The sequence below is a fragment of the Salmo trutta genome, chromosome 2 (genome assembly GCF_901001165.1).
Source record: "Salmo trutta chromosome 2, fSalTru1.1, whole genome shotgun sequence".
Classification (NCBI taxonomy): Eukaryota; Metazoa; Chordata; class Actinopteri; order Salmoniformes; family Salmonidae; genus Salmo; species Salmo trutta.
Window position 1 is genome coordinate 5,107,818 of NC_042958.1, and position 23,858 is coordinate 5,131,675.

The following is a 23,858-nucleotide window of genomic DNA, read 5'->3' on the forward strand; positions in this document are numbered from 1 at the left end:
TCTGGCCTGGCCAGGGGCTGGGTGGGCAGCACAGAGCAGAGCTGGCCTGGCCAGGGGCTGGGTGGGCAGCACAGAGCAGAACTGGCCTGGCCAGGGGCTGGGTGGGCAGCACAGAGCAGAGCTGGCCTGGCCAGGGGCTGGGTGGGCAGCACAGAGCAGAGCTGGCCTGGCCAGGGGCTGGGTGGGTTAGAAAATGAGGAGATGATTAAAACCGGCATGACCATCTCTCTCCACTGGGCCAGCACAGACGGTCTGTCCGGGTCACGTCCAAACAGTCTCAAACAGCTTCCTTGCTTCCTTTGTCAGCTGAAAGGACTTGGACCATAGATCGTATAAAACATGAGACCGGTCCAAGCGCTGTGGGATACAACTATTGTCAACCTAACGATGAGACATGCCACGATCGTTTCTCCTGGTCCTGACTGTGTGTACTGGAGCAACGGGGTTGATGATGCAAGCAAACTCTCTGGCCCCCCGGCCGTCAGCACCAGCAGGCATACCTTACTTTGGTCTTGGTTCTGTTAGCATGCCCCAGATAGCAAGCCTAAATCATCTCACACGGCAAAATTACACACATTACTTACGAGACCAGGCTACAAGACAATTATACTAGGCTAGGGTCTGACTATTTCCCTAGTCTTCCCTCGTTTTGGTTAGCTGGCATTTAGATGCCGGACGTCACATTTGATTCCACACTAAAGAAAGCAATCATCTAGATACACATTATAACTCTCAAAATGTACCCAAACGTTTAATTTCGGCAACAAAATGAAACTCCTTATTTCCAGGTCACTTTCGCAGGCAGAGAAGTCAACACTGGAGTTAAAAAAGAAAAGACTGACGAGACAGGTTATACAAGACAGGTTACACGAGACAGGTTACACGAGACAGGTTACATGCGGATGAGGCATTTATGTACAACAGCAATGACACACTGCCTTGCTCTGGCAAAAAGAGAAGGAAGGTGAAGAAAAATTATATTATCTCTAGATCATTAAATGGACATTTTGTAAATTTAAAATAATTTTCATCTCCAGTACCAACCCATGCATCGTGTGATTATAACCAATTATGAGGAGGCATTTCCTACAAAATGCCTACTGATTGTCTACTAATTGGTTGATGATGACATTGGAAACCCTTACAGTGCCTTTGGAAAGTATTCAGACCCCTTGACATTTTCCACATTTTGTTATGCTACAGCCTTATTCTAAAAAAAAAAATTTTTGTTGCAAATTTGGAAAAAATGTAACACAGAAATACCTTATTTACATAACTATTCAGACCCTTTGCTATGAGACACAAAATTGAGCTCAGGTGAACCCTGTTTCCATTGATCATCCTTGAGATGTTTCTACAACTTGATTGGAGTCAAACTTGACTGGATATGATTTGGAAAACCACACATCTGTCTATATACAGATGATAGTCGGAAGTTTACATACATTTAGATTGGAGTAATTAAAACTAGTTTTTCAACCACTCCACAAATGTCTTGTTAACAAACTATAGTTTTGGCAAGATGGTTAGGACATCTACTTTGTGCATGACATAAGTAATTTTTCCAACAGTTGTTTACAGACAGATTATTTCACTTATAATTCACTGTATCACAATTCCAGTGGGTCAGAAGTTTACATACAATAAGTTGACTGTGCCTTTAAACAGCTTGGAAAATTCCAGAAAATGATGTCATGGCTTTAGAAGATTCTCATAGGCTAATTGACATCATTTGAGTCAATTGGGGGTGTACCTGTGGATGTATTTCAAGGACTACATTCAAACTCAGTGCCTCTTTGCTTGACATCATAGGAAAATCAAAATAAATCAGCCAAGACCTCAGAAAACAAATTGTAGATCTCCACAAGTTTGGTTCATCCTTGGGAGCAATTTCCAAATGCCTGAAGGTACCACGTTCATCTGTACAAACAATAGTACACAAGAATAAACACTATGGGACCACGCAGCTGTTATACCGCTCAGGAAGGAGACGCGTTCTGTCTCCTAGAGATTAACGTACTTTGGTGTAAAAAGTGCAAATCAATCCCAGAACAACAGCAAATGACCTTGTGACGATGCTGGAGGAAACAGGTACGAAAGTATCTATATCCACAGTAAAACGAGTCCTATATCAACATAACCTGAAAGGCCGCTCAGCAAGGAAGAAGCCACTGCTCCAAAACCGCCATAAAAAAGCCAGACTACTGTTTGCAACTGCACATGGGGAAAAATACTGTACTTTTTGGAGAAATGTCCTCTGGTCTGGTGAAACAGAAATAGAACTGTTTGGCCATAATGACCATCGTTATGTTTGGAGGAAAAAGGAGGAGAATTGCAAGCCGAAGAACACCATCCCAACCGTGAAGCATGGTGTTGGCAGCATCATGTTGTGGGGGTGCTTTGCTGCAGGAGGGACTGGTGCACTTCACAAAATAGATAGAATCATGAGGCAGAAAAATTCTGTGGATATATTGAAGCAACATCTCAAGACATCAGTCAGGAAGTTAAAGCTTGGTCGCAAATGGGTCTTCCAAATGGACAATGACCCCAAGTGTACTACCAAAGTTGTGGCAAAATGGCTTAAGGACAACAAAGTCAAGGTATTGGAGTGGCCATCACAAAGCCCTGACCTCAATCCTATAGAAAATGTGTGGGGAGAACTGAAAAAGTGTGTGCGAGCAAGGAGGCCTACAAACCTGACTCAGGTACACCAGCTCTGTCAGGAGGAATGGGCCAAAATTCACCCAACTTATTGTGGGAAGCTTGTGGAAGTCTACCCAAAACGTTTGACCCAAGTTAAATAATTTAAAGGCAATGCTACCAAATACTAATTGAGTGTATGTAAACTTCTGACCCACTGGGAATGTGATGAAAGAAATAAAAGCTGAAATAAATCATTCAGGAAATGTCAGGAATTGTGAAAAGCTAAGTTTAGATGTATTTGACTAAGGTGTATGTAAACTTCCGACTTCAACTGTATAAGAGCAAAGTACAGAGAGATCCTTGATCAGGACCTCAGACAAAGTACTGAGTAAAGGGTCTGAATACATATGGAAATGTGATTTCATTTTCTTTCTTTTTTTTAAATATAAATTAGCAAAAATGTCTAAAAAACTGTTTTTACTTTGTCAATATGGATTATTGTGTCTCGATTGATAAGGAAAAAAACTATTTAATACATTTTAGAATAAGGCTGTAACCTAACAAAATGTGGAAAAAGTCAAGGGGTCTGAAAACATTCCAAAGGCACCGTATCTTCCTCTATTTTTTCCCCCCACAAAGCATAGGAACGCTCCATTTTCACATACTGTCTGTTGATGTTGGGGTGGTGCTGGAGATGATGAATATGAAGTTGACATTTTTTGTAATTTTTTTTTTTACATTTCCCTTTAACAACAACAGCCGAGATAACACCATGGGCAGAATTATAATGTGTCTGCGAGTGTGTGCTTCCTGCTCTGAGAGAAACAGCACAGCAGCAGTTTCCTCATCCCTCATTAGAGGCTGAATCACATGAAGGATCAGGGAATGGCGAAGGGGGGTGTTGGGGGCTACGTTGGACTCAGGCAGGCAGGCTAGACAAAGGAAATCCCCCAGCGGAGCACCTCTTTCCTGCTGCTCCCCTCTCTCTGGCAAACCCTGGCCTGGCCTGCCCTGGCACCAGCTGCTGAGGTAATGAAGTCAATACTGGCAACAAAGACCTGGCTTTAAACGCCCACAAGAGCGGAAATTGACCTTTTTGTTGTTGTTGTTGTTGCTGAAATACGATACCCATAGCTTACCCATGATGTTGCACAACATTTTAAGTCAATAAATCCTTGTTTTTAGTCAAAGTATTTTCCGTGTCAATGCCATGGGTTTCCTCTATGAGATGACGCACTTTTCAGTCTACATTTCTTTTCGGGGTTTTATTTGAATGTTACTTCCCACCAGCATGTTGATTCATCAGAAACACCTGCAAAGTTCTTCCTCTTTGTGAGTCGCGACTGAGCTGAGCCAATCAGCTTTTCACTGTAGCCGTCTGTGCAAATCAAAATAGGGGGTCCAAAGTTAGGCATCTCCACTTCTTTACCAGCAAATTATCATAATCCATTGGATAATTTGTCAAGTTTCACTTATGTTTAAGCTAGTCAGGTATTTATAAAAAATATATGACCATTTTATAAATGGTAAATTGCTTGTGATATGAATACATTTTGAGACCTAGCTCCCCCCGTCGCTCCAAGATAAATGGTTTTGACCATGCTCCACTGCTTTGATTGGTGCAGCTAGAAACCACAAATGTCTATCCTATAAGGAAAAAAGGAATCCGCAAAAGAAAATTCCATAAATGTATCTATTTTCTAGTTCTGATGTTAAAAAGTTTAATGTTCTCTTATTTAGAAAAATAGTCCTGATCCTATAGGCCTAAACAATATCCCAAAACAACTAATAATACACTGAATTCATATACACTGTGAACAAAAATATAAACGCAACATGAAACAATTTCAAAGATTTGACTGAGTTACATTTCATATGAGGAAATCAGTCAATTGAAATAAATGAATTAGGCCCTAATCTATGGATTTCACATGACTGGGAATACAGATATGCATCTGTTGGTCACAGATACCTTAAACAAAGGTAGAGGAGTTTGGAACAGAAAACCAGTCAGTATCTGGTATGACCACCATTTGCCTCATGCATAGAGTTGATCAGGATGTTGATTGTGAATGTTGTCCCACTCCTCTTCAATGGCTGTGCAAAGTTGTTGGATATTGGAGGAAACTAGAACACTCTGTCATACACATTGATCCAGAGCAACCCAAAAATGCTCTAAGGGTGACATGTCTGGTGAGTATGCAGGCCACATTTTCAGCTTCCAGGAATTGTGTACAGATCCTTATGACATGCGGCCATGCATTATCATGCTGAAACATGAGGTGATGGCGGAGGATGAATGGCATGACAATGGGCCTCAGGATCTCGTCACGGTATCTCTGTGCATTAAAATTGTCAGCAATAAAATGCAATTGTGTTCTTTGTCCATAGCTTATGCCTGCCCATACCATAACCCCACCGCCACCATGGGGCACTCTGTTCACAACGTTGACGTCAGCAAACCGCTCGCCCACACAACGCCGTACACACGGTCTGCCATCTGCCCGGCACTGTTGAAACTGTGATTCATCTGTGAAGAGCACATTTCTCCAGCGTGCCAGTGGCCATCGAGCATTTGCCCACTGAAGTCGGTTACGATGCCAAACTCTAGTCAGGTCAAGACCCTGGTGAGGACGACGAGCACGCAGACGAGCTTCCCTGAGACGGTTTCTGACAGTTTATGCAGAAATTCTTCGGTTGTGCAAACCCACAATTTCATCAGCTGTCCAGGTGGCTGGTCTCAGACGATACTGCAGGTGAAGAAGCCTGGATGTGGAGGTCCTGGGCTGGCGTGGTCACATGTGGTCTGCGGTTGTGAGGCCAGTTGGACGTACTGCCAAATTCCCTAAAACAACTGTAGAGTCGGCTTATGGTCGAAAAAATGTACCTTAAATTCTCTGGCAACAGCCCTGATGGACATTCCTGCAGTCTGCATGCCAATTGCACGCTACCTCAAAAGTTGAGACATCTGTGGCATTGTGTACATTTTAGAGTGGCCTTTTATTGTCCCCAGCACAAGGCGCGCCTGTGTAATGATCATGCTGTTTAATCAGCTTCTTGATATGCCACACCTGTCAGGTGGATGGATTATCTTGGCAAAGGAGAAATGCTCACTAACAGGGATGTAAACAAATTTGTGAACAAAATTTGAGAGAAATACATTTTTGTGCATATGAACAATTTCTCAGATGTTTTTTTTCTGCTCATGAAACATGGGACTTTACATGATGCGTTTATATTTTTGTTCAGTGTATTTTCTATCATTTAAATTGTAAACACAATACCCTAAAACATTTTTCTAATCTGGGAGGTATTCAATAATTTCGCTGTGTATTTTGGATGGAATCAAGGCATTAGAATGTACCAGAGGCCACCAAAATAGATAGAGATGGTTGGTAACTTTTTCCTATTTTGGCTGGCCATTGTGCTTGTGAAAAACACTGCCCCTTCCCTAAACATGTGTGAAGATTGGACTATAAAATGTGCTTTCCTGTATTATATCATATTCTTATTGTAGATGATTTCTTATTGTTGTAGCATTGTCGAGAAGGAACCTGGAAGTAAGCAGTGTTTTCCACATGTATATAGAGTAGCCAGCCAAATTGTAAAAGTAGCCAGCCAGGTGCCCCCTGGATTTCCCCCAAGGGTTCAAAATGTATTGCTAAAGGAGCTCTATTCGCCATCTTCATCAAATGTTTTCATAATTCATCTGCAGATAATAGCCAAAAAGCCTAGGCCTACCAGTAGCATATGCAAATGATGTCACCGATGCGATTCGATAGGCTACACAAACTGACGAGAAGAGAGTCACTCACTTTAGCGTCACTGTCTGGCAAGTCCCGACTTCCTAGGAAAAGAAACCTAGGAAGTCATTCACTGGGAACATCACTGGGGCAAAGCTTCCTGACATCCAGGACCTATATACTAGGCGGTGTCAGAGGAAGGCCCATAAAATTGTCAAAGACTCCAGTCACCCAAGTCATAGACTGTTCTTTCTGCTACCGCAGGGCAAGCGGTGCCGGAGCGCCAAATCTAGGACCAAAAGGCTCCTTAACAGCTTCTACCCCCAAGCCATAAGTCTGCTGAACAGTTAATCAAATGGCCACCCGGACTGTTAACATTAACACCCCCCCACACTGCTGCTACTCACTGTTTATTATCTATATATAGTCACTTTACAAATGACCTCAACTAACCTGTACCCCCAAACATTGACTCGGTACTGGTACCCCCTGTATATATTGTTATGAAATTTTCTTGTGTTACTTTTGGATTTAATTTTTAAAATTTTACTTCAGTTTATTTTGTAAATATTTTCTTAAACTATTTCTTGAACTGCATTGTTGGTTAAGGGTTTGTAAAGAAAGCATTTCACGGTAAGGCCTACATTTGTTGTATTTGGCGCATGTGACAAATACAATTTGATTTGACTTCCAGGCGCCAATCCTATCAATAGTTTGCTAGAAGATACATATCGTTCATTCTAGCGAGAGAGGGCTCGATGGACCAGCAAATTGAAACTTTTAAATGAAAAGAAGCCTCTTAAAGATGCACTATGCAGAAATCGCTCTGCCATTTCCTGGTTGCTAAAATTCTAATAGTTCACCTAATTTCAGCTTATGTTACAAAACAAGCAAGTATAATGTAGAGAATCATTGTACCATCTAAACCGCTGTGAAATATATTTTTCATAACCAAAAATATTGTATTTTCAGCTGTTTGAAGCTGGTGTTCAAAACCGAAAGTAAAAGATGCAAAAATGCAACTTTAGAAAGGGAAGCATAGAAATAGCACACATAGAACAGATCTACCGCTTCTTAGACTTGTTTTCGATGCGAATGACAGATCTATAACACGCATTTCCATGTGAATTTGGTCAGGTCGCCCATAAATTTACATATTGGACCTTTACTATGAAGTGGAAAATGTAGCCTGTTGGAAATGAGTCTGTAACCTTCTGATTATCGGACGGCAGGTGCTAATGGAAAAATTTCATTGGACGGTGTATACCATACATATACAGTTTAGCAGACACTCTTATCCAGAGCAACTTACAGTAGTGAATGCATACATTTCATAAATTTTTATTTATTATCTTTTTCCCCCCCGTACTGGTCCCCTGTGGGAATCAAACCTACAACCCTGGCATTGCAAACACCATGCTCTCCCAACTGAGCCACACGGGACCTGGTGGATAGACCAGCAAATTGGCAAATAAAGACTTGAAACTTGAGTAACCCACCACACACACACACACACACACACACACAAAACAATAAATGTGTCCTCTACAGGTATTAGGCTGTACGGTTTACACAGTGTTAGCTTCAGACAGGCCTTAGGATTACAGTGTGTGAATGTTGTGGCCATGCCAGCGTTAAGTAAGGCAGCCTGTAAAGAGACCGTGGTGGTGGTGTGAGAGCTTAAATTGGAACTGACAGCGTTTTAGCAACATAAAATCCTATTAAAATCTGTTCGTATACACCCCCAGGAAGAATATGACACTTTTCATTTACGGACCAACGAGCACTTAGATATGGGACGGCAGGTAGCCTAGTGGTTAGAACATTGGACCAGTAACCGAAAGGTTGCTAGATCGAATACCTGAGCTGACAAGGTAAAAATCTGTTGTTCTACCCCTGAACAAGGCAGTTAACCCACTGTTCCCTGGTAGGCCGTCATTGAAAATAAGCATTTTTTTAACACGAGATATGGTCATTTTCACATTCTTAGAATGTTTGGGAGTTACATATAATAGGGCATTTGTGAAAATTCTATAGCAATATAGAGAGGGGTTTGGACAATTAATAGACACCGCAGTAACTAAATCGTAATAAAAACATATTGTAAGGACCGACGCTGGAGATGAGAAGCAGGTACGGGGAGTTGAACATTTAATGAGGAACAGACAGGTAACAGGACAGGAACAGCGTCAGCACACAGGGAAACAAGGACATATGACAATCAATGCAGAAGCAGGGAACACAGCGGGGAACCAGACAGATATAGGGAAGGTAATGACAGAGGTGATTGAGTTCAGGTGATTCCAATAATCGCTGATGCGCGTGACGGGGGGGGGGGGGGGGGGGCAGGTAATGATGATGGCAGGAGTGCGCACTAATGGGGAGGAAGAGCGGGAGCAGGCATGACACATCTGTCTTGTCCAGGAACGGAGCCTATGCAGACCGGTGAGCCATAGACAATCAGAGTTACAGTAGGCTTATATGCAAATAAGGCATTCGCCACACGGGCCTGCCATCATTCACTATGAACTGGACTGTGTGTTAACAGGCAGTAGGACCTGTCATCATTCACTATGAACTGGACGGTGTGTTTACAGGCAGTAGGACCTGCCATCATTCACTATGAAGTGGACTGTGTGTTTACAGTAGGACCTGCCATCATTCACTATGAACTGGACTGTGTGTTGACAGTAGGACCTGCCATCATTCACTATGAACTGGACTGTGTGTTTACAGTAGGACCTGTCATCATTCACTATGAACTGGACTGTGTGTTAACAGGCAGTAGGACCTGTCATCATTCACTATGAACTGGACTGTGTTAACAGGCAGTAGGACCTGTCATCATTCACTATGAACTGGACTGTGTGTTTACAGTAGGACCTGCCATCATTCACTATGAAGTGGACTGTGTGTTTACAGTAGGACCTGCCATCATTCACTATGAACTGGACTGTGTGTTTACAGTAGGACCTGCCATCATTCACTATGAACTGGACTGTGTGTTTACAGGCAGTAGGACCTGCCATCATTCACTATGAACTGGACTGTGTGTTTACAGTAGGGCCTGCCATCATTCACTATGAACTGGACTGTGTGTTTACAGTAGGACCTGTCATCATTCACTATGAACTGGACTGTGTGTTTACAGGCAGTAGGACCTGTCATCATTCACTATGAAGTGGACTGTGTGTTTACAGTAGGACCTGCCATCATTCACTATGAACTGGACTGTGTGTTTACAGTAGGACCTGCCATCATTCACTATGAACTGGACTGTGTGTTTACAGGCAGTAGGACCTGCCATCATTCACTATGAACTGGACTGTGTGTTTACAGTAGGGCCTGCCATCATTCACTATGAACTGGACTGTGTGTTTACAGGCAGTAGGACCTGTCATCATTCACTATGAACTGGACTGTGTTTACAGGCAGTAGGACCTGCCATCATTCACTATGAACTGGACTTTGTGTTTACAGGCAGAAGGACCTGTCATCATTCACTATGAACTGGACTGTGTGTTTACAGTAGGACCTGTCATCATTCACTATGAACTGGACTGTGTGTTTACAGTAGGACCTGTCATCATTCACTATGAACTGGACTGTGTGTTAACAGTAGGACCTGTCATCATTCACTATGAACTGGACTGTGTTTACAGGACGTAGGACCTGTCATCATTCACTATGAAGTGGACTGTGTGTTTACAGTAGGACCTGCCATCATTCACTATGAACTGGACTGTGTGTTTACAGTAGGGCCTGCCATCATTCACTATGAACTGGACTGTGTGTTTACAGGCAGTAGGACCTGTCATCATTCACTATGAACTGGACTGTGTTTACAGGCAGTAGGACCTGCCATCATTCACTATGAACTGGACTGTGTGTTTACAGGCAGAAGGACCTGTCATCATTCACTATGAACTGGACTGTGTGTTTACAGTAGGACCTGTCATCATTCACTATGAACTGGACTGTGTGTTTACAGTAGGACCTGTCATCATTCACTATGAACTGGACTGTGTGTTTACAGTAGGACCTGTCATCATTCACTATGAACTGGACTGTGTGTTAACAGTAGGACCTGTCATCATTCACTATGAACTGGACTGTGTTTACAGGACGTAGGACCTGTCATCATTCACTATGAACTGGACTGTGTGTTTACAGTAGGACCTGGCATCATTCACTATGAACTGGACCGTGTGTTTACAGTAGGACCTGTCATCATTCACTATGAACTGGACTGTGTGTTTACAGTAGGACCTGTCATCATTCACTATGAACTGGACTGTGTGTTTACAGGCAGTAGGACCTGTCATCATTCACTATGAACTGGACTGTGTGTTTACAGTAGGACCTGTCATCATTCACTATGAACTGGACTGTGTGTTTACAGGCAGTAGGACCTGTCATCATTCACTATGAACTGGACTGTGTGTTAACAGTAGGACCTGTCATCATTCACTATGAACTGGACTGTGTTTACAGGACGTAGGACCTGTCATCATTCACTATGAACTGGACTGTGTGTTTACAGTAGGACCTGTCATCATTCACTATGAACTGGACTGTGTGTTTACAGTAGGACCTGTCATCATTCACTATGAACTGGACTGTGTGTTTACAGGCAGTAGGACCTGTCATCATTCACTATGAACTGGACTGTGTGTTTACAGTAGGACCTGTCATCATTCACTATGAACTGGACTGTGTGTTTACAGGCAGTAGGACCTGTCATCATTCACTATGAACTGGACTGTGTGTTGACAGTAGGACCTGCCATCATTCACTATGAACTGGACTGTGTGTTTACAGTAGGACCTGTCATCATTCACTATGAACTGGACTGTGTGTTAACAGGCAGTAGGACCTGTCATCATTCACTATGAACTGGACTGTGTTAACAGGCAGTAGGACCTGTCATCATTCACTATGAACTGGACTGTGTGTTTACAGTAGGACCTGTCATCATTCACTATGAACTGGACTGTGTGTTTACAGTAGGACCTGTCATCATTCACTATGAACTGGACTGTGTGTTTACAGTAGGACCTGTCATCATTCACTATGAACTGGACTGTGTGTTTACAGGCAGTAGGACCTGTCATCATTCACTATGAAGTGGACTGTGTGTTTACAGTAGGACCTGTCATCATTCACTATGAACTGGACTGTGTGTTTACAGTAGGACCTGTCATCATTCACTATGAACTGGACTGTGTGTTTACAGTAGGACCTGTCATCATTCACTATGAACTGGACTGTGTGTTTACAGTAGGACCTGTCATCATTCACTATGAACTGGACTGTGTGTTTACAGGCAGTAGGACCTGTCATCATTCACTATGAACTGGACTGTGTGTTTACAGTAGGACCTGTCATCATTCACTATGAACTGGACTGTGTGTTTACAGGCAGTAGGACCTGTCATCATTCACTATGAAGTGGACTGTGTGTTTACAGTAGGACCTGTCATCATTCACTATGAACTGGACTGTGTGTTTACAGTAGGGCCTGCCATCATTCACTATGAACTGGACTGTGTGTTTACAGGCAGTAGGACCTGTCATCATTCACTATGAACTGGACTGTGTTTACAGGCAGTAGGACCTGCCATCATTCACTATGAACTGGACTGTGTGTTTACAGGCAGAAGGACCTGTCATCATTCACTATGAACTGGACTGTGTGTTTACAGTAGGACCTGTCATCATTCACTATGAACTGGACTGTGTGTTTACAGTAGGACCTGTCATCATTCACTATGAACTGGACTGTGTGTTAACAGTAGGACCTGTCATCATTCACTATGAACTGGACTGTGTTTACAGGAAGTAGGACCTGTCATCATTCACTATGAACTGGACTGTGTGTTTACAGTAGGACCTGTCATCATTCACTATGAACTGGACTGTGTGTTTACAGTAGGACCTGTCATCATTCACTATGAACTGGACTGTGTGTTTACAGTAGGACCTGGCATCATTCACTATGAACTGGACTGTGTGTTTACAGGCAGTAGGACCTGTCATCATTCACTATGAACTGGACTGTGTGTTGACAGTAGGACCTGCCATCATTCACTATGAACTGGACTGTGTGTTTACAGTAGGACCTGTCATCATTCACTATGAACTGGACTGTGTGTTAACAGGCAGTAGGACCTGTCATCATTCACTATGAACTGGACTGTGTTAACAGGCAGTAGGACCTGTCATCATTCACTATGAACTGGACTGTGTGTTTACAGTAGGACCTGTCATCATTCACTATGAACTGGACTGTGTGTTTACAGTAGGACCTGTCATCATTCACTATGAACTGGACTGTGTGTTTACAGTAGGACCTGCCATCATTCACTATGAACTGGACTGTGTGTTAACAGGAAGTAGCAACAGCGTGACTTTAGATTGTTAGAAAACATTCACCAAAGACCACAAAATACACCTGAATGGATTTCTGCAAATATGTAAATACCACTGGAGTCCTCTTCCATTTGGGAACTTCACAGTCCTATTGATCAAACAACCATGAAATAGTAGGCTCTCTCACCCTCAGTTGCTTATGCACATCATCAACAACAAGATCAGCAACTAATGCTAGCCAGAGCGAGATGAGATAAAATCTAATGAGGGAACATTAGATAAACCCTCTCAAACATTTTCAGCTAGTTGGCTGTCAAAATTGCACTGATAAACGATGGGGAATAGTAGCCTGCTTGTCCATCTGCATCTTGCCTGCCAATGCATGCTGGTCCCAACCCACGTTTTGACAACTGAATGGCAACTTGCCTGCCCGCCCAATTGCCTGAAAATACATTTGATTGACAAGAGAGATATGAGATATGAGATATGCTAACTGTGGATAACAGTTGTTCAAGTTCAGCATAGCTAGCTAGTAAAGCGATTCCCATTTCTTGCTAGCTAACCAAATGACACCTACATCTCTAGCAGTAGCCACCGAAAAGTGATATGAGGGGAAAAAGTTAGTCACTCAAGTCACCCACTCAGTGTTTTTAGCTTGCTAAATAAATAATTGGCTACATAAATAGATACGCTAACCCAGGTGTGTCAAACGCAAGGAAACGCAATCGCTGCACGGGAAATATTGAGAAAAACACAACGAATTCGCGGGCCAGATATAGCCTATTGATTTTGACAACAAAAAAAACGTGCAATTGCGATCCAAACCGGCAATTGTTTTATTAGAAAAAATATGGCCCTTTAATGTCCACTTATCTACATAGGAGGCTGTATATAACATTTTAACATAAAACAAAAGAAGAGATAAATAATATTTGTCCAGCCTTTGCTGCTATGCTTGCAGATGTGTATAATATGCTGCGACCCGAATCACAAATAATTTAAAAAGCCAAATAACAAAAACCTAGGTATAGGTTCTTGTAACATTTAAACTTAAACATGTTTTTAATTTTCTTGCACTGCATGGATCTCCGGTGCAGTTGAATGCAGCATTGCTGTACGGCCCACTCAACATGTATTGTAGTCAGTCTAGGCTACTGCTCTAATGTTGCTGTAAAAGGCCTACATGTTTCTCCTTACTGTACGGCCCACTCAACATGTATTGTAGTCAGTCTAGGCTACTGCTCTAATGTTGCTGTAAAAGGCCTACATGTTTCTCCTTACTGTACGGCCCACTCAACATGTATTGTAGTCAGTCTAGGCTACTGCTCTAATGTTGCTGTAAAAGGCCTACATGTTTCTCCTTACTGTACGGCCCACTCAACATGTATTGTAGTCAGTCTAGGTTACTGCTCTAATGTTGCTGTAAAAGGCCTACATGTTTCTCCTTACTGTACGGCCCACTCAACATGTATTGTAGTTGAGTAGTCAGTCTAGGCTATTGCTCTAATGTTGCTGTTAAAGGCCTACATGTTTCTCCTTACTGTACGGCCCACTCAACATGTATTGTAGTCAGTCTAGGCTACTGCTCTAATGTTGCTGTAAAAGCCTACATGTTTCTCCTTACTGTACGGCCCACTCAACATGTATTGTAGTCAGTCTAGGCTACTGCTCTAATGTTGCTGTAAAAGGCCTACATGTTTCTCCTTACTGTACGGCCCACTCAACATGTATTGTAGTCAGTCTAGGCTACTGCTCTAATGTTGCTGTAAAAGGCCTACACGTTTCTCCTTACTGTACGGCCCACTCAACATGTATTGTAGTCAGTCTAGGCTACTGCTCTAATGTTGCTGTAAAAGGCCTACACGTTTCTCCTTACTGTACGGCCCACTCAACATGTATTGTAGTCAGTCTAGGCTACTGCTCTAATGTTGCTGTAAAAGGCCTACACGTTTCTCCTTACTGTACGGCCCACTCAACATGTATTGTAGTCAGTCTAGGCTACTGCTCTAATGTTGCTGTAAAAGGCCTACACGTTTCTCCTTACTGTACGGCCCACTCAACATGTATTGTAGTCAGTCTAGGCTACTGCTCTAATGTTGCTGTAAAAGGCCTACACGTTTCTCCTTACTGTACGGCCCACTCAACATGTATTGTAGTCAGTCTAGGCTACTGCTCTAATGTTGCTGTAAAAGGCCTACACGTTTCTCCTTACTGTACGGCCCACTCAACATGTATTGTAGTCAGTCTAGGCTACTGCTCTAATGTTGCTGTAAAAGGCCTACACGTTTCTCCTTACTGTACGGCCCACTCAACATGTATTGTAGTCAGTCTAGGCTACTGCTCTAATGTTGCTGTAAAAGGCCTACACGTTTCTCCTTACTGTACGGCCCACTCAACATGTATTGTAGTCAGTCTAGGCTACTGCTCTAATGTTGCTGTAAAAGGCCTACACGTTTCTCCTTACTGTACGGCCCACTCAACATGTATTGTAGTCAGTGTAGGCTACTGCTCTAATGTTGCTGTAAAAGGCCTACACGTTTCTCCTTACTGTACGGCCCACTCAACATGTATTGTAGTCAGTGTAGGCTACTGCTCTAATGTTGCTGTAAAAGGCCTACATGTTTCTCCTTACTGTACGGCCCACTCAACATGTATTGTAGTCAGTCTAGGTTACTGCTCTAATGTTGCTGTAAAAGGCCTACATGTTTCTCCTTACTGTACGGCCCACTCAACATGTATTGTAGTTGAGTAGTCAGTCTAGGCTACTGCTCTAATGTTGCTGTAAAAGGCCTACATGTTTCTCCTTACTGTACGGCCCACTCAACATGTATTGTAGTCAGTCTAGGCTACTGCTCTAATGTTGCTGTAAAAGGCCTACATGTTTCTCCTTACTGTACGGCCCACTCAACATGTATTGTAGTCAGTCTAGGCTACTGCTCTAATGTTGCTGTAAAAGGCCTACATGTTTCTCCTTACTGTACGGCCCACTCAACATGTATTGTAGTCAGTCTAGGCTACTGCTCTAATGTTGCTGTAAAAGGCCTACATGTTTCTCCTTACTGTACGGCCCACTCAACATGTATTGTAGTCAGTCTAGGCTACTGCTCTAATGTTGCTGTAAAAGGCCTACACGTTTCTCCTTACTGTACGGCCCACTCAACATGTATTGTAGTCAGTCTAGGCTACTGCTCTAATGTTGCTGTAAAAGGCCTACACGTTTCTCCTTACTGTACGGCCCACTCAACATGTATTGTAGTCAGTCTAGGCTACTGCTCTAATGTTGCTGTAAAAGGCCTACATGTTTCTCCTTACTGTACGGCCCACTCAACATGTATTGTAGTCAGTCTAGGCTACTGCTCTAATGTTGCTGTAAAAGGCCTACATGTTTCTCCTTACTGTACGGCCCACTCAACATGTATTGTAGTTGAGTAGTCAGTCTAGGCTACTGCTCTAATGTTGCTGTAAAAGGCCTACATGTTTCTCCTTACTGTACGGCCCACTCAACATGTATTGTAGTCAGTCTAGGCTACTGCTCTAATGTTGCTGTAAAAGGCCTACATGTTTCTCCTTACTGTACGGCCCACTCAACATGTATTGTAGTCAGTCTAGGCTACTGCTCTAATGTTGCTGTAAAAGGCCTACATGTTTCTCCTTACTGTACGGCCCACTCAACATGTATTGTAGTCAGTCTAGGCTACTGCTCTAATGTTGCTGTAAAAGGCCTACATGTTTCTCCTTACTGTACGGCCCACTCAACATGTATTGTAGTCAGTCTAGGCTACTGCTCTAATGTTGCTGTAAAAGGCCTACACGTTTCTCCTTACTGTACGGCCCACTCAACATGTATTGTAGTCAGTCTAGGCTACTGCTCTAATGTTGCTGTAAAAGGCCTACACGTTTCTCCTTACTGTACGGCCCACTCAACATGTATTGTAGTCAGTCTAGGCTACTGCTCTAATGTTGCTGTAAAAGGCCTACATGTTTCTCCTTACTGTACGGCCCACTCAACATGTATTGTAGTCAGTCTAGGCTACTGCTCTAATGTTGCTGTAAAAGGCCTACACGTTTCTTCGTTGCATGGTGTTTTGATGCATCATTTTAGCAGTCTGGTTAGGAATGTGACATGTGTCTGTCTACTTTCCCCTCCGCTGCGCGCTGTAAACGGAACACATGAAAACAGTGCAATAGAAGTTGGATTCACAGATGGGAGGGCATCTGGCTGTAATTTCATGAAGCACCCGATGTCACAGGAAAGCCAAAAAGATCATCAAGGACAACAACCACACGAGCCACTGCCTGTTCACCCCGCTACCATCCAGAAGGCGAGGTCAGTTCAGGTGGATCAAAGCTGGGACTGAGAGACTGAAAAACAGCTTCTATCTCAAGGCCATCAGACTGTTAAACAGCAGTCACTAACTCAGAGAGGTTGCTGCCTACATAGAGACTCACTAGTCACTTTAAACAATGCCACTTTAATAATGTTTACAAATCTTACATTACTCATCTCATATGTATTTACTGTATCTTATACCATCTACTGCATCTTGCCTATGCTGCTCGGTCATCGCTCATCCATATACTTATATGTACATATTCTCATTCACCCCTTTAGATATGTGTGTATTAGGTAGTTGTTGAGGAATTGTTAGATTACTTGCTAGATATTAGTTTATTTTACCTTTATTTAACCAGGCCCGGCTAGTTGAGAACAAGTTCTCATTTACAACTGTGACCTGGCCAAGATAAATCAAAACAGTGCGACACAAACAACAACACAGAGTTACACATGGAATAAAGAAATGTACATTCAATAACACAATAGAAAAAGTCTATATACAGTGTGTGCAAATGGCGTGAGGAGGTAAGGCAATAAATAGGCCAATAGTAGCAAAGTAACTACAATTTAGCAAATTAACACTGGAGTGATAGATGCAGTTGATGATGTGCAAGTAGAAATACTGGTGAGTAAAAAAGTAAATAAAAAACAATATGGGGATGAGGTAGGTAGTTGGTTGGATGGATGGGCTATTTACAAATGGGCTGCGTTCAGCTGCAGCGATCGGTAAGCTGCTCATATAGCTTAAATGCTTAAAGTTAGTGAGGGAGATATAAGTCTCCAACTTCAGCGATTTTTGCAATTCGATCCAGTCATTGGCAGCAGAGAACTGGAAGGAAAGGCGGTCAAAGGAGGTGTTGGCTTTGGGGATGACCAGTGCGATATACCTGCTGGAGCGCGTCCTATGGTTGGGTGTTGTTATGGTGACCAGTGAGCTGAGATAAGGCGGAGCTTTACCTAGCATAGACTTATAGATGACCTGGAGCCAGTGGGTCTGGTGACGAGTATGACGCGAGGGCCAGCCAACGAGAGCGTACAGGTCGCAAGTGGTGGGTGGTATATGGGGATTTGGTGACAAAACGGATGGCACTGTGATAGACTGCATCCAGTTTACTGAGTAGAGTGTTGGAGGCTATTTTGTAAATGACATCGCCGAAGTCGAGGATCGGTGTCACGTCCTGACCATAGAGGGCTCTTATTTTCTATGGTAGAGTAGGTCAGGGCGTGACTGGGGGGGTTTATTCTAGTTTTATTTTTCTATGTTGTTTTTTTCCAGTTTCTGTTTTTCTATGTTTTTTTTGTTGTTGGATGATCCCCAATTAGAGGCAGCTGGTCATCGTTGTCTCTAATTGGGGATCATATTTAAGTAGTTGTTTTTCTCACCCTTGTTTGTGGGAGATTATTTTGAGTTAGTGCATGTATCACCTCTTCGTCACGGTTTGTTGTTTTGTTTATGGTTTATTGTATGTCTTGTTATGTCTTATTGTATGGCTAAGTTTCACATTATAATAAAATATGTGGAACGATATTTGCGCTGCGCCTTGGTCCATTCCTACACACAGTCGTGACAATCGGTAGGATAGTCAGTTTTACGAGGGTATGTTTGGCAGCGTGAGTGAAGGAGGCTTTGTTGCGAAACAGGAAGCCGATTCTAGATTTAATTTGGGATTGGAGATGTTTAATGTGAGTCTGGAAGGAGAGTTTACAGTCTAACCAGACACCTAGGTATTTGTAGTTGTCCACATATTCTAAGTCAGAACCGTCCAGAGTAGTGATGCTAGTCAGGCGGGTGCGGGCAGCGATCAGTTGAAAAGCATGCATTTAGTTTTACTAGCCTGTAAGAGCAGTTGGAGGCCACGGAAGGAGTGTTGTATGGCATTGAGAGGTCCAGACAACAGGCCCTCCGATTTGACACACTGAACTCTATCTGAGAAGTAGTTGGTGAACCAGTCGAGGCAGTCATTTGAGAAACCAAGGCTGTTGAGTCTGCCGATAAGAATACGGTGATTGACAGAGTCGAAAGCCTTGGCCAGGTCGATGAAGATGGCTGCACAGTACTGTCTTTTACCGATGGCGGTTATGATAATGCACTGTCGGAACTAGAAGCACAAGCATTTCGCTACACCCGCATTAACATCTGCTAACCATGTGTATGTGACCAATAACATTTGATTTTATTTCAACTGTTGACTCATTTCTAATCACTTTTCTAATCACTATTTCTAATCACTATTTGGCCGGCAGGTCTTGTGTTTGACACCATGTGTGCCAGTCTATTAGTCCCATTATGACTGATGTGTGATCATTGCCCTTGTTTGTCTTCCCTGTGGCTCAGTTGGTAGAGCATGGTGTTTGCAACGCCAGCATGGTGTTTGTCTGATTGTATTGACATTCCCAGTCTTAGTTACAGTCTTCTGTTTTTTTGTTCAGAATATTGAGTCGTTGAAACTGAAACAGTACATCCTGAATGGGTGGAGGCAGCAAACAATGTATCAGGCCAACTCCGATTTATAACCTGACGAGATTGAAAAACAGATCTACTTTACGGGGCTACACAATCACCAATTCATCCAGGCTTTTTGATTGGCTATAAAATATAAGAGGCAGGTTCTATAGAAACTAAACAAAGAAGGAAATGCATTCCAGGAGGTGTTAGAGATGTAACACCCCCTCCCCTCGTCTTCTCGCTCCCTCCGTTCTCCTTCTTCCTGGAGTAGTGACCTCGTGCCCCTCGGCTCCCACTGCCAATATGCCACAGGAAATGCTCACAGGAAACTCCACTGCACAGCATTGGCTGAGGAGAGGACTGGTTGTTCCACGAGCAATGACTGGCTCAATTATACACCATTTAATTTAATGGCAAGAAAAAGTCAAAGTGTGTGAAGACTGAAAACATACCTCAAAATTGTATTCCCTGTCTGTCCTGCTCTGTGACATCCCCTTCAGTACAATCTTCTCTATATGTACAGCTGTAAGGAGTAGAGGGAAAAGGATTAACACATACATTCCTATTAGGGGTTTAACGGTTCACCAAACCTACAGTTCCGTACGTATTGCGGTTTTGGTGTCACTGTTCGGTTTCGGTACGGTGGGAGAAATAAAAATGGCAACTGTTATCGCGAAAATACAAAAGTATTGTTGTTCCTGATTCCATATACGCTACATGACCAAAAGTATGTGGACACTTGCTCGTCGAACATCTCATTCCAAAATCATGGGCTTTAATATGGAGTTGGTCCCCCCTTGGCTGCTATAACAGCCTCCTCTCTTCTGGGAAGGCTTTCCACTAGATGTTGGAACATTGCTGCGGGGACTTGCTTCCATTCAGCCACAAGAGCGTTGTGCAGACCAGTCAAGTTATTCCACAACGATCTCGACAAACCATTTCTGTATGGACCTCGCTTTGTGGAAGGGGGCAATGACATGCTGAAACAGGAAAGGGCCTTCCCCAAACTGTTGCCACAAGGATGGCAGCACGGAATCGTCTAGAATGTCATTGTATGCTGTAGCGTTAAGATTTCTCTTCACTTGAACTAAGGGGCCCGAACCATGAAAAACAGCCCCAGACCATTATTCCTCCACCAAACTTTACAGTTGGCACTATGCATTCGGGCAGGTAGCGTTCTCCTGGCATCCACCAAACTCTCTGTCATTCGCCAAAGGCAAAATGTTCCCGAACTGGAGATTTAAATGATGATGGAGAATCCTCCTGTTTTGTCAACCCCACTGCTTGCCATCGTAGAGAACCCAGTTCCCAGCTGTGCCTCAACAAAAGGACCGTTTCAAATGCGACAGTTAAGATTAGAATTTTGATTACAACGTACACATAGGCTCTAGCTGTTTAATGGAATAGCCGGACATTTCTTAGATTGTTTTTAGCTCACATTTACTCGAGGAATACAATGCAGCGTAGACATAACTTATAGGCCGAGGGGTTTTAACTTTTTTGAATCTATTTTTTTATGCATTCATTCGGTTTCAGTGTGGACCGAATCGAGGTCCCCGTACCGAACAGTTCCTATACGTCTACCGTTACATCCCTAATTCTTAGTGGACTTAGTTTACAGTAATAGTAGTGTGTGTTTGACTATAATGTGTATGTGACTGTGTTGTCATTCGCTTCCCAGCTGACTGTGGCTGTGTTTGTGAGTGTTTGTACTGTATACGTCTGTCTGTCTGTCTGTCTGTCTGTCTGTCTGTCTGTCTGTCTGTCTGTCTGTCTGTCTGTCTGTCTGTCTGTCTGTCTGTCTGTCTGTCTGTCTGTGGCGTACCTTCCCTCTGGGTTCTGCTTCCTTGCTGTGTTCTGCAGCTGGGGGGTGTCTGACTGGCACATTGTCTCTGCCCCTGTGTCCTCTCATCCAGACTGGCTTCAGTGGTGACGGCAGCTGGGCCCAGGTAATCTGCTTTCTGGGCCTTGGGAAACACAAAGAAACTAGTGAGTAGAAAGCCTTCAACACCGCAGCTGCACTTAGGCAATTAAATACATGATGACAACCCACAGAGGAAGGACATGAAGATGAATCAAACTATCAAGCTCCCAGAACATCTGTCAGGTGTGCTATCTGTTCTAATATTAAACGTTGCCGCCGGCGCTATCGTCGTGGCGGCGCTATCGTCGTGGTGACGCTATCGTCGTGGTGACGCTATCGTCCTTCAGGGACCCACGGCGCTGTTAATGAGGTAGTCTTTGAACAATTGTCTGGTGGATGACAGCACACGCACACTGGCGGACGCACGGGAACATCACACACACACTTACGCCCACACACACACACTTACGCCCACACACACACACTTACGCCCACACACACACACTTACGCCCACACACACACACTGTTTGCAGCCCATGAGAAGGGGTCAGTCAGGGCTTTGGTCCTCTGCTATCAGTTAGGAGCTGACAAACACAGCCTGACAGTTAGCCTCCGCTGAAGGTCAGGGGAGAACAGAGTTCAGCCCCCAGCGTATCAGTGAAAACACAAACCTCTCAGATCCAGTAGAACTTGTACTAGTAGGCCCGTATCAAAATAGCAATAGCCTAGCCCAAGTAGGGCAGTGGCGGTCACGAAAAACGTTGTCAGCCGGCGATTGTCAAGCAAATAACTGTCGGGGCCTCACGGTAATTGACCGTTAATTAACATAAACACATTTAGCATCTCCTGGCTTCCCTACAAGCCACTGATTGAAGACCTTTGATACATTTACATTTTAAAAAGTCTAATAAATCCATGTAATATACCCTACACCTTCACAATAAATCCCTTATTTATTTTAGACCCGTCTAAAGAAGCATGATATGAAGAAAATGTAGTCTATTTCAGAAGAACCAAATAGCATACTCTGAGATGTCCTTATGTTAGGTCCAGTTCTGGCTATGCCAAATGGATGTGGGCTACACTACTTCATGTAGCAGACAAGATTAGCTTCGAACCATAAACAATTAATGAACATGCACCTGTGGATCGGTCGTTTACAGACAGTAGGCAATTAAGGTCACAGTTATGAAAACGTAGGACACTAAAGAGGCCTTTCTACTGACTCTGAAAAACACCAAAAGAAAGATACCCAGGGTCCCTGCTCATCTGCGTGAACGTGCCTTATGGTATGCTGCAAGGAGGCACAAAGGACTGCAGATGTGGCCAGGGCAATAAATTGCAATGTCCGTACTGTGAGACGCGTAAGACAGCGCTACAGGGAGACAGGACGGACAGCTGATTGTCCTAACAGTGGCAGACCCCTGCACGGGATCGTCACATCCGAACATCACACCTGCGGGACAGGTACAAGATGGCAACAACAACTGCCCGAGTTACACCAGAAACGCACAATCCCTCCATCAGTGCTCAGACTGTCCACAATAGGCTGAGAGAGGCTGGACTGAGGGCTTGTGGGCCTGTTGTAAGGCAGGTCCTCACCAGACATCACCGGCAACAACGGCGCCTATGGGCACAAACCCACCATCGCTGGACCAGACAGGACTGGCAAAAAGTGCTCTTCACTGATGAGTCGAGGTTTTGTCTCACCGGAGGTGATGGTCAGATTCACGTTTATCGTTGAAGGAATGAGCGTTACAACGAGGCCTGTACTCTGGAGCAGGATCGATTTGGAGGTGGAGGGTCCGTCATGGTCTGGGGCGGTGTGTCACAGCATCATCGGACTGAGCTTGTTGTCATTGCAGGCAATCTCAACGCTGTGCGTTATAGGGAAGACATCCTCTTCCCTCATATGGTACCCTTCCTGCAGGCTCATCCTGACATGACCCTCCAGCATGACAATGCCACCGGCCATCCTGCTTGTTCTGTGCGTGATGTCCTGCAAGACAGGAATATCAGTGTTCTGCCATGGCCAGCGAAGAGCCCGTATCTCAATCCCATTGAGCATGTCAGGGACCTGTTGGATCGGAGGGTGAGGGCTAGGGCTATTCCCCCCAGAAATGTCTTGCAGGTGCCTTGGCGGAAGAGTGGGGTAACATCTCACGGCAAGAACTGGCAAATCTGGTGCAGTCCATGAGGAGTACATACACTGCAGTACTTAATGCAGCTGGTGGCCACACCAGATACTGACTGTTACTTTTGATTTTGACCCCTCCTTTGTTCAGGGACACATTATTCCATTTCTGTTAGTCACATGTCTGTGGAACTTGTTCAGTTTATGTCTCAGTTCTTGAATCTTGTTATGTTCATACAAATATTTACACATTTTTTTACATTTACATTTTAGTCATTTAGCAGACGCTCTTATCCAGAGCGACTTACATACACGTTAAG

At 43.6% G+C, this 23,858-nt stretch overlaps 1 protein-coding gene across 1 annotated transcript in view; it reads right to left on the reverse strand.

Annotated features, from left to right (window-relative positions):
- Positions 1-23,858, reverse strand: part of LOC115149364 (zinc finger CCHC domain-containing protein 2) — a 76,794-nt gene that overhangs the window by 38,850 nt on the left and 14,086 nt on the right. Inside the window, exons 2-3 of the mRNA XM_029692173.1 lie at positions 21,365-21,506; positions 19,992-20,062 (exon numbers count right to left, since the gene is read on the reverse strand). Coding sequence (XP_029548033.1) covers positions 19,992-20,062; positions 21,365-21,506 — 213 coding nt within the window. The remainder of the gene's footprint in view (positions 1-19,991; positions 20,063-21,364; positions 21,507-23,858) is intronic.